The sequence below is a fragment of the Lonchura striata genome, chromosome 18 (genome assembly GCF_050655825.1).
Source record: "Lonchura striata isolate lonStrDom1 chromosome 18, ASM5065582v1, whole genome shotgun sequence".
In the NCBI taxonomy this organism is placed as follows: Eukaryota; Metazoa; Chordata; class Aves; order Passeriformes; family Estrildidae; genus Lonchura; species Lonchura striata.
Genome location: NC_140720.1, coordinates 2,668,484 through 2,680,000, shown reverse-complemented (window position 1 = coordinate 2,680,000; position 11,517 = coordinate 2,668,484). Strand labels below are relative to the sequence as shown.

Genomic DNA, 11,517 nt, shown 5'->3' with positions numbered 1-11,517 from the left:
TCCCAGCCCCGAGGAAGCTGCCTTCCCAGCCAAGAGGAGAGCCAGGAGCAGTGAGGCTGGAGGAAGGAAACCCAGCGGAGTGGAGGGAGGAGGAGCAAATCCCCGGATTTATGGCAAGGGAACAACTCCGTGCAAACTCCATTTCCCATTTATTGAAAGCAATCACAGTTAAAAGGTCAAATCCATCAGCAAACAGGAGCTTTGGATCATCCAGAGGGACACACAAAGGAAACCCATCCAAAAAACAGGGACCAAACCAAATGGAGAGCCCAGTTTATTCCAGCCTGTTCCCTTTGGCTCCGGTGGGACCGAAGGCGGATCTGGGACATCCCAGCCCCACTTCCAGAGGGACTGAGCAGCAGAGGCAGCCAGGTGATCCAGTTATTCCCACGGGAGGGTTTGGGGAAGCCCTTTGTGCTGGGATTTGCAGCATCCTTCCAAGCCTGGCAGCTCCCTCCTCCCTGGAGCACAGGGATGGGCAGGATTCCCTCCCCAGCCTGCATCAATCCTCGGCGCTCGGGAAGAGCCATTCCACAAGAAATGCTTGGGAAGCATCAGGAGAAGAGGCAGGGACCTCCATGCACAGCTCTGGCTCTCCAGGTGGGATAATTAATCCATGCTGAGGGATTTGTTCAGTCATTCATCCATCCCGGAGCGCTCCGGTGCTGGCTGGGCTCCGCTGTCCCTGCAGGTGCAGGGTGAGCAGGACAAGCCTGGCTCAGCTCTTCAGGGACTTCTGATCACTGGAAGCAGCAGCTGAAATCCAGAATCCCTTGGGAAGGCCAGACAGCTCCACATGGAATTGCATGGGAAAGATTCAAATCCTCCTTTCCTGGTGTTTTTCCCATAGAAAACCCTGGATATCGGAGCGGTACCCCTCTGAGATACATTTGGGGAAAAATGACATTTCCCTCTTGCAGAGATCCCACGAAAATTCATCTTTATTTGCCTCGACCATCTCCATCCATCCAAACCAACTCCCTGCAGCGTTCCCGAGGAGCAGCAGGATGTGGAAGACCTGTGATCCCATGGCTTATCACAGTCCTAATGCCTTCAGCCTTCCCAAAAAAGGGTGGAATTCCATACTCCATAAGGAGCTTACTCCATTTCAAGGCCTCAGTGCTTAACCCCAGACCAGCCTCCACACGGGAGAGGGAATTCCCAACCTCTGACAGGACAGAGAGAATCAAAATCCCAAATGCCTTTCCTTGGAGAAACCAGCCCAAGTCATCCAAGAGGAAACCCAAACCAGGATCTGGGAGGACCCACCCATATTTGTGTTTGGAAACCGTCGCCAGGAACTCGGAGGGGAGGGGGAGATACAAAATCAGAGGAAATCAACACCAAACCAGATCCCAAAAATCTATGTACAGATCCAGTCCCGGGCTGAGGCGTGTCCGGCTGCCGATCCCGCGGCGCGCGGGGCTCTGCTGTCTCCTCTGGGAAGGCAGCCCTGCCCTATCCCAGCCCCACATCCAGGGACATCATCACCACAAAGCCCAGGATGGAGGTCCAGGATGCCAACTTGCCGTTGCCGCTGCGGGGAGAGGGGAGAGGGGAGCGCTGCAGGAGGGAGCGCTGCTCCTGTCCCGTCCCAGCCCCGCTGCTCCCGAGCCCCCTGCCCGGGGGGACATTCCCTGGCACGGGGAGGGAGCACAGCAATCCCTTGGCTGCATCCCGACCCCTCAGGATCCCAAACCCCATCTCCAGCCAAGGGGTGACTTCCCCCTCTTCTCTCAGTTTGCTGCCTGGAGGATTCGCATCCCCTCCATCCAGCCAAGGAGCAGAGCCCACCTCCACTTCCCAGGCCTTGGCTGGGTGTTTATATCCCCTCTGCTCCCAAATCCCACTCTTCCATGGACATTTCTTGCCCACAGGGGTCATTTCAGGCCTGGCCCCATGCCAGCTTCCCCTCACACCAAGGAACGAGGAGGTAATTTCATTTCCCTCCAGGGGACAAAGAGAAAAGAGGGATTTTCCTCTGGGATTTCGGCCTCCCTCCCTTTTTCTCCCCAACTCCTCCTTTCCCATGGCCGCTCCTCATTCCCAGGGGTAGCTGGGACCCCCCCAGAGGTGCGGGGGGTCTCACCTGGTCTGTGCCTCGGGAATGATGTCGTCCATCACCACGTAGACCATGGCTCCAGCAGCGAACCCCAGCGCGTAGGGCAGCAGCGGCTCCGCCAGCACCACGGCGAAGGCGCCCAGGACCCCGGCCAGGGGCTCCACCATCCCGCTCAGCTGCCCGTACCTGCCAGGAAAAAGAGCCAAAACACCCCTGGAGCCCCGGAGCAGGGCTGGCACAGCCATCCCAAAGGGATCACGGGGCTCACACCGCCCCGTCCCCCTGTCCCCCCATTCCCAGCGCAGCCGGACACCGGCCACGCCTGGCTGAGGCACCCGTGGGACTCAGATTCATCAAAGAGAGAAACGGAGAGTTTCTAGCCAGGCAGAAGCCTGGGAAAGAGCTGGAGAAGAATGTCAATAATTCTTTATCTCTCTTGTTATTCACATTGTTTATAGTTAAGTTCTATCACTGTGTGTCAAGCACTGTACACCAATGGGATGAGTTGTTTTCACTTCAGGACCAATGGAGCTGGTCCTCACAAAGCTCTGTATAAAAGAGCAGGGTATTTTGAACATGATTTATTCAATATGATTTATTACTATTATGAGTTTTACTCTCAGCAGCTTCTGAGTCAGAGTCTCTTCATTCCCATCCTGCCTCGACAGACACCTGGACTGTGGTAACAGGAAAGGGTTTGACCTGACCCAGCTGAATTTTCCAGGCAGGATCTAATTCCTGTCCCCAGCAGCTCTGTGGGATTTGGGGATCCAGCTCCCAGACAGAGGAAACACTTCCCATCAGCACAAGTCAGTCCCAAAGAGCACACCTGGCCACAGCCTCAAGCAGGATAAAGCCACGTTCTTCCCACTCCTTTTCTTTCCCTCTAGGATCATTCCCACCTCTCTGGAGCATAGGAACTCCCTTCCCAGCAGCAGAGTCCCAGCACTTAAGGAGGTGGGTGGGAGGAAAGAAAAGCAAAAACTTTGGAGCAGTTTGGGAGCCTCCCCCTGCCCCCCATCCATCACCGGAGCAGGACAGGGGCAGGAACGCAGCTCCTGCTCCCAGGGTTTGTGCCCTTGGCTTTGGCACCTCAGGGAAAAGGGGGTAAAAATAGAAGTGGGGTTAAAATCCAGCCTGAAGGGAAAGAAAAATGAAGTGACATAAAAATTAAATATAATAATACTAATAATACTAATACTAATACTACTGCTAATAATAATAATAATCATATCATAATAATAAAGGAAGTGCAGGATCTGGGACCTCAGCACAGGCACTGAAATGGGAGGTGATGATGTGTCAGGATCAGAGATTCAGCCCCGGGTTCACTCCTGGGATGTGATGATGGTTGGGATCAGGAATTCATCCCTGGGATGTGGTGATTGATGGGATCAGGATTCATCCCTTGGGATCCAGGGGCTGGCTCTGAGCTTGGAGGGTGTGGCAGGAGCAGGACAGCGCTGGAAAGCTGCAGCACTCCCAGCACCAGAGGGAACACAGCAGATCCAGCAAGCCCATCCCTGTGGGAACCCAAAATGTCCCTCAGACATTTTTGGATGTTCTGGTCCAGGTCAGAAGCATTTGGGACCCTGGCAGGCAGCTGCAAACAGCTGTGATTTTGGGTTTGAGCCATGGAATGAACTACCAACCTTGCAGGAAGAACAAGGAGTCACAAAATTTTAGATATTATAGTAGAAGTAGTCACAAAGTAGAGGGAAGAATTTTTGAGTGCCGTACAGGGGGGTTTTAACACCTGTACAGGGGGGTTTTTACTTTGTACATGGGGGCCAGAGGTTTTAAGATGGAGGAATGTAGGCCAGTCCTGTTCCTCCTCTTTCTCCTTCCTCACCTCCATGTTCTTGGTGATGTTGGCACTCACAGATTGGTTTAGAGTAGAAAATCACCATTTAATATAGGTAATAGGCATTGGGAAAAACTGTAACCATGTCACACGTAATGTCCCATATAAAAGATAGAAAATCACCATTTAATATAGGTAATAGGCATTGGGTAAAACTGTAACCATGTAACACGTAATGTCCCATATAAAAGACAGCAGCAGCCCTGGTGGGGAGAGAAGAAGCAGTCGGGGTCAGAGAGGATGTCAGGGTGTGTGTGTGCCTCTGCCTGAGCTCTGAGCAAACCACAGCAGCCCCAGGAGAAAATCTTTTAGATAACTTGCAATAAACTGCCTTGAGACCCAACAACAGAGACTGCAGAGTTTTCTTTGGAAGCTCGGGCTGGAGGAGAGACTTCCCCAACTCAGGGTGGTCTTTGACACATCCCAAGGGCAGCTCCCTGATGGAACAGCCCATGGGTGTGGGGGATCTGTGGGAGGAGAGCTGCTGAAGGCTCCTTCCCTGGGAGCAGAGGCAGAGCTCACCAGAAGGCTTTCCATGTGGAAAATCCAGCGCCACGGAGAGGCAGGCTGACAGCCAGGCCCTCAGGGAAGTTCTGCACCCCAATGCCAATGGCCAAGTTCCTAAAAAAAAGCATAAATAGATCAATTTATTTATGTCAGGGGCAAGGCTCAGCCCAGGATGGGCTGCAGGGAGCACGATTAAGGATTCAGTGGAATTGCTCCCAGACCCAGTGGACAAATTTAACAGGACCCCAGCAAATTCCATCCTCCAACAGCTCCAGAGCTTCCATCAGCCCCATCATCAGGCAGGGAGCAGATGAGGGAGAAGAGATTTGTCCTGGGAGGCCCCTGGAGGGATTCCAGCCCGAGGATTCCCGGGAGCTGCAGCATTCCCAGACCTGGGCACCTCTTTTCTCTCTTTTCCCCCCTCTTGCATCCCATGGAAAGGGAACACTTGGACTTCCAGGGTCAAACTCAGGGCAGGGGAGAGCAGGGCTGTCTGTCAGTCATGGAATCCCAGAATCCTGGAATGGTTTGGGTGGGAAAGGATCTTAAAGTCCATCCCATTCCACCCCCTGCCATGGCAGGGACACCTCCCACTGTCCCAGCTGGCTCCAAGCCCTGTCCAGCCTGGCCTTGGGCACTGCAGGGATCCAGGGCAGCCCCAGCTGCTCTGGGAATTCTATTCCAGGGCCTCCCCACCCTCTCAGGGAAGGATTTTGTACTTACAGGGAGGAATTCCTTCCCTGAGCAGCTCCCGTTGGGTCCTCCTGGAGCTGTGCCTGGGTCTGGGATTTTGGGGAATGTTTCAGGCACCAAGCAGGGCTCGTGTGTGTGCCCTGGGCTCCCCACACGTGCCTGTCCCACACTGGGAGCTTCTCCAGCCTGGCTGGAGCTTTGCTGGGCTGTGTTGGTGGCACTGGGGGACACCAAGAGTGGGAGCACGCCGGGCTCGGGCTCTGAGGGGTCTCCAGAGAGATCCCAGAGCCTGTCCCAAGCTCATTCCTGCTCTGCCAACAGCTGCCAGCTCCCTTTTCTCACCCCCTCGTTTCCTATGAGTAAAATAAGCCCGGTGAGAAAAACCTCTCCGGGTTGTTTAAACTTCTCCCAGGGTTTACAGAGGAGGGGAGGGGAAGGGGGAGAGGCTCCGGGTTTCCCTGGGCAGGACAGGCCATTACAATCACAAACATTATTCCAGGCAAAGAGAGGGAGGACGGAGGGGGAAAACCATCCCTGCTGGAGAACACTGGAGCCGCTGTCTGGGCTCCGGGGTTTTTTTCCTCCTTCCCTCGCTCAGCACAAAGCAGCTATTGCTGCTCCTGGCCACAACAAATTACCGGGGAGGGAGCTGTGAATGGAGGGGTCTGTGTGGGAAGGGGGGGAGCTCCCCCCATCCCGATCCCACCGGGAATAGGGACCCCCACGCTGACCCCCGAGGGGCAGGAGGAAGGGATGGAAGGGGGGAGATCCAGGAGAAACCATCAGGGGTTTGTCCCTGCAGTCCTCCTGCTCTCCTTCCCACACACCCCCCAGCACAATCCATGTGGGCTCCCCAAATCCAGGAACAACCCCAGCACAATCCATCTGGGCTCCCCAAAACCAGGAATAACCCCAGCACAATCCATCCAGGCTCCCCAAATCCAGGAATAACCCAGCACAATCCATGTGTTTCCCAAAACCAGGAACAACCCCAGCACAATCCATGTGTTTCCCAAAACCAGGAACAACCCCAGCACAATCCATGTGGGCTCCCCAAAACCAGGAACAATCCCAGGACAATCCATCTGGGTTTCCCAAAACCAGGAATAACCCCAGCACAATCCATGTGGGTTGTCCAAAACCAAGAACACCCCAGGACAATCCATCTCGGCTCCCCAAATCCAGGAATAACCCCAGCACAATCCACCCAGGCTCCCCAAACCAGGAATAACCCCTGGACAATCCACCCAGGCTCTCCAAAACCAGGAACAACCCCAGGACAACCCATCTGGGCTCCCCAAATCCAGGAATAACCCAGCACAATCCATCCGGGCCCCCCAAATCCAGGAATAACCCCAGCCCTACAGCTGGGGCTGCAATCCCTGCCAGCCCAGGGCAGGATTTTATCCCTTTTCCCAGAACGGAGGTGTTCCCATGGCAGCTCCAGCGCGGGCCAGGGCCGGCCCCGCCCGGGGGTCTCGGGGGGCAGCAGGGACCCCCGGGCCGGGAACGTCCCCAGAGCCTCTCCCGGCCCCAGCCCCTCCTGCTCCCGCCCAGACCTGCTCTGCAAGCCCCGGGACCACCCCGGCCTCCCCCCGGCCACCTCCGCCCGCCGTGGGGCCCGGGAGCCTTTCCCAGGGGCTCGGATCCCGCTGGGATGAGGAGAGCCCCGTGCCAGGCTGGGAGCACCGGGACTGGCCCCGTGCCAGGCTGGGAGCACCGGGACTGGCCCCGTGCCCTGTACCGGGACTGGCCCCGTGCCCTGTACCGGGACTGGCCCCGTGCCCTGCGCGGGCACCACCCCAGGGGCGCCTCGGGGCACCCCAATCCCCCCAGGAGAGGGAAGGGATTCGCCTCCGGTCTCCAAATAAAGCCAGCCCGAGGGACAGTCCCATCCTGAGGGGGCTCCATCCCAAGGGATATTCCCAATCCAAGGGAAATGCCCTATCCCGAGGGATGCTCCATCACAAGGGATACTCCAACCTGAGGGATGCTCCATCCCAAGGGATACTCCATCCCAAGGGATACTCCATCCTGAGGGATGCTCCATCCTGAGGGATACTCCCAATCCAAGGGATACTCCATCCCAAGAGATACTCCATCCCAAGGGATACTCCATCTTGAGGGATAGTCCAACCTGAGGGATACTCCCAATCCAAGGGATACTCCATCCCAAGAAATACTCCATCCCAAGGGATACTCCATCCTGAGGGATCCTGAGGGACACTCTGCCCCAAGAGATACTCCACCCCAAGGGATACTCCCAATCCAAGGGATATACTCCATCCCAAGGGATATTCCCATCCTAAAGGAAACTCCATCCCAGGGGATACTCCATCCTGAGGGATATTCCCATGCAAGAGATACTCCATCCCAGAGGATACTCCATCCCGAGGGATGCTCCATCCCAGAGGATACTCCATCCCAGGGGATACTCCATCCCAGAGGATACTCCATCCCGAGGGATGCTCCATCCCAGAGGATACTCAATCCCAGGGGATACTCCATCCCAAGGGATATTCCCATGGACGGGATACTCCACCCCACGGGATACTCCATCCCCGGGGAAATCCGTCCCTCCCGGCCGTGCGCAGCTCACACCTTCCCGCAGCTCCGGGCGAGCAGGAGGAATCAAAGCCGCATTGTGTCCGGGGGAACAAAGGCGCCTTTTGACGGAAATAGGTGGGGATTCTTGGAAGGCTTCCCCCGGCTGCAAGGGAATACATTGCAAAACACAGGCACAGAGACACGGCCTCGGGTGGCACAGGGACACGGGGACACGGGGACAGGGACACGGGCACGAGCCGACATGAAAATCCGTGGGGTGAGGGGCTTGGGGTCTCCCAGGAGAGGAGAAGAAAGGTGGGTAAGTGGCAGAGAGGTGGTGGAGTCAGATCCCATCTGGCCGGAGTTTTGCCAGCCCTGGAGGTGCCCAAGGATGTGGCACGCGGTGCTCTGGGCTGGTGACAAGGCGGGGATCAGGCACAGGTTGGACTTGGTGATCCTGGGATTCTGTGTCCAGCTGGACAACCTGCGGCTCGTCCCCAGCCTACAAACTTCAGCTGGTCCCACGGAAGCACATCCAGGGAAAATCACACCAGACTCTGACCAGAGTGTCCCACTGGTGGCTGTCACCAGCACAGAAATGTCACTTGTGTGACTCCTCCATGTGGGCACTACAGCCTCCGTGTCCTTGGAAGCATCAAGGAACCAACACACACTGATGTGTTGCCTTTCCCAGCTCTGCCTCAACTTCCCCGTCTGTAAAACCAGGGCGGTGACACCCACGGGACAGCCACATCCTCCAGAACCGCCTCAAACTGGGCACAGAACCCCCAGGACACGTGTCACCCACAGGTGAGCTCTGCCCTGGGCTTGGCTCATCCTCCCACGCAGCAGAGCCCAGTTTTGGGGAAGAAAAGGCCAATCCATGCCCTGCTGGTGGGGTCCCCCACGGAACAGCTCCGTGACCCCCGGAACATCCCGGGGCCGCACCTCCTACCCCCCTCTCCTGCCAACTGCTCCGGCACCACGCTGCGAGACTCCAAGTTCACTTGCAAAAAAAAAAAAAAATTGGCATCGCCGCATATTTGCAAGGTCAAGGCACAGAAAGCCTTCTATAAGCCTAAAGCCTTGTTTTCAAGGGCCTATTCTTTGACGGGGTGATTATGAAAGCAGGCTACATATTCTTAACAAGCCCCTTTTCACTCGGGCTTTCAGTTCCCCCGCAGTGGAGAATGTGCATGTGTATTCTTGCATGGCAGCCCTTCCATACTGTTGGGATTGTTATGGGGCCGCCGTGAAAGGCACGATTGTTTGGGGTTGCCGCGATTGCAGCACGGCTGCCCCCGGGCCGCCCGCCGAGGTGTTTGATCAGGGCTGCAGGTGGGAAGGAGCTCCCGGGGCCCTTTCCCCAGACCTGCCCTACCTGTCAAACCCCGCTGGGCACAGCTGCTCCTTCCCTCTGCTCCTAGGACCCGTCTGATGTCACCCCGATGTCACCCAGGTGTCACCCAGGTGTCTCCCAGGCCACCCCGACGCCTTCAGTCTGAGCTGTTCTATTCCCCACATTCTGCACTGCATTGGGAAATAACTCTGAACTCCATGGAAAGTGTCAGCAGCTCTCCTCACAGCCCAGGCACACAGAACAATCCTGAACCAGCCCAGAACCAGCTCAGGCACACTGAACAATCCTGAACCAGCCCAGAACCAGCTCAGGCACACTGAACAATCCTTCTCCAGCCCAGAACCAGCTCAGCACACTGAACAATCCTTCTCCAGCCCAGAACCAGCTCAGCACACTGAACAATCCTGAACCAGCCCAGAACCAGCTCAGCACACTGAACAATCCTGAACCAGCCCAGAACCAGCTCAGGCACACTGAACAATCCTGAATCAGCCCAGAACCAACTCAGGCACACTGAACAATCCTGAACCAGCCCAGAACCAGCTCAGCACACTGAACAATCCTGAACCAGCCCAGAACCAGCTCAGGCACACTGAACAATCCTGAACCAGCCCAGAACCAGCTCAGGCACACTGAACAATCCTGAACCAGCCCAGAACCAGCTCAGCACACTGAACAATCCTGAACCAGCCCAGAACCAGCTCAGGAACACTGAACAATTCTTTTCCAGCCCAGAACCAAGGACACCACTGCAGCTTCAGGCCCAAAAAGTGCAAACAGCAGGGACTGAGGAGAACAAACTGGGAGAATGGGACTGCACAACCTGGAGCTGGACTTGGACAATGAACCCAACATGGAAATGGACCAGAACTTGTAAAATGTGAAAACTCATGACCCATCATCCATCCTTGGTGTAGCCCTGGCCAGGCTCTTGTGCTGCCCAAGGTGAATCCTTTGAGGCCTTTTAATAAATCCCCACTTTAACTCTGCCCAGCCTCTGTTCCAGGGAGCCTCCCAAGGCTCACCCAGCACCATCCTGACCCCTCCATGGGCACCTGCTGACCCCCTGGCAGTCGAGGTTTGAAAGGCAAGTCCCCAGAGGAAGAGGAAGGAGGTTATTCCTGCATATTTTTCATCTCCAGCATTTCAAACTGTTCAAAAAACAGGGAAATAAAAGGATGTAAACCTGCAGTGCCTCCTGGTCTGGAGTGCAGCCACAGGGACACAGAACTGCATGGAACAGCATGGGCCAGGCAGGGATGGAGCAGGAAACCATTGCCAGGCAGGGATGGAGCAGGAATCCAGTGTCAGGCAGGAATGGAGCAGGAATCCCAGTGCCAGGCAGGGATGGACTGCCTTGGGTTGGAAAGGGAATTAAAGCTCATCCCACTCCTCACTGCCATGGCAGGGACACCTCCCACAATCCCAGCTGGCTCCAAGCCCCATCCAAGCTGGCCCTGGGCACTGCCAGGGATCCAGGGGCAGCCACAGCTTCTCTGGGAATTCTATCCCAGAACATCCCAAATCTCACATAGAAGAATTTTTTCTTCCCAGGGAAGAATTCCTTCCCTGAGAAGCCCCTGCTGGGTGTCTGCTGGAGCTGAGTGTGGCTGGCACATGTCCTGGAACACCAGCTGCCCTCCTGCCACTCTCTGCTCCTCAGGAGCCACTTCCAGCCCCCCCCCCACCCTCCTGTCCCAGTTCCCAGCCCATCCCTCCTGTCCCACCTCCAGCCTGGCCCCGTGCCAGCCCCGCATGCTGCAAACCTCGAGGATTTTAGGAAATTTCATCCTTAATTTCTCCCCAAGGCACAGGAGCTCTGTTCAAAGGCGTAAAACCTGCTCTTCCCTCTGAGTGCAGCAGGAATTCAGCAGCAGTGAATTCAGGAATTCTCCCCTTTTCCCCACACAAATCCCACCAGGGCCAGGCCAGCCTGGGGCCCTCTCCAGCCAACCTCAGCTCCTCATTCCCACCCTGGATCCCAAAAATCAGGAGCCTCCTCCAGCCCCAGTGGGATTCAGGTGCTGCCCTGGCCAGTGATGCCTCAGGTTTCAGTTTTTCTATGTTTCCCATTCTGTGCTGCTTCAGTGTGTGGGTCTGGGCTCCACATGAGGGATGCTGAGCTCTCTGCACAGAGCAGAGACAAAACAATTCCTGCTCCAGCTGGGCACCAAGGACAAATGATCCAAACCTCAGCCCAGGAGCACAAACAGCGTGGGCTGGAGAGAGAAAAACAAGCAGGGTGGGACTGCCTGGGCTGGAGCTGGAATGGGACAATGAACTCCAAGGTGCCAATGGAGCAGAACTGATCCCAGGGAGAGCCCCGGGAGCGCTCGTGCATTTTGGGACCATTTTGGGTCATTTGGGTGCAGCCCTGGCTGGGCTCTGGTGCTGCCCAAGGTGGATCCATGGAGGAGATCCTTTGGATAAATCCCTGCTTTATTCTGTAGCTCTGGCCAGCCTCTGCTCCAGCTCAGCCTTCCC

General features: G+C 56.1%; 1 protein-coding gene across 4 annotated transcripts in view; it reads right to left on the bottom strand.

Annotated features, from left to right (window-relative positions):
• Positions 1–130: 130 nt before the first annotated feature.
• The window catches only part of SLC39A11 (solute carrier family 39 member 11), a 91,949-nt gene continuing 80,562 nt past the window's right edge, over positions 131–11,517 (bottom strand). For all 4 annotated transcript variants that reach the window (XM_077787397.2, XM_085556633.1, XM_085556634.1 and 1 more), the window contains 3 exons: positions 4,449–4,547; positions 2,090–2,248; positions 131–1,537 (listed from right to left, as the gene is read on the bottom strand). In XM_077787397.2, coding sequence (XP_077643523.1) covers positions 1,459–1,537; positions 2,090–2,248; positions 4,449–4,547 — 337 coding nt within the window. In that variant the 3' untranslated portion in view covers positions 131–1,458. The remainder of the gene's footprint in view (positions 1,538–2,089; positions 2,249–4,448; positions 4,548–11,517) is intronic.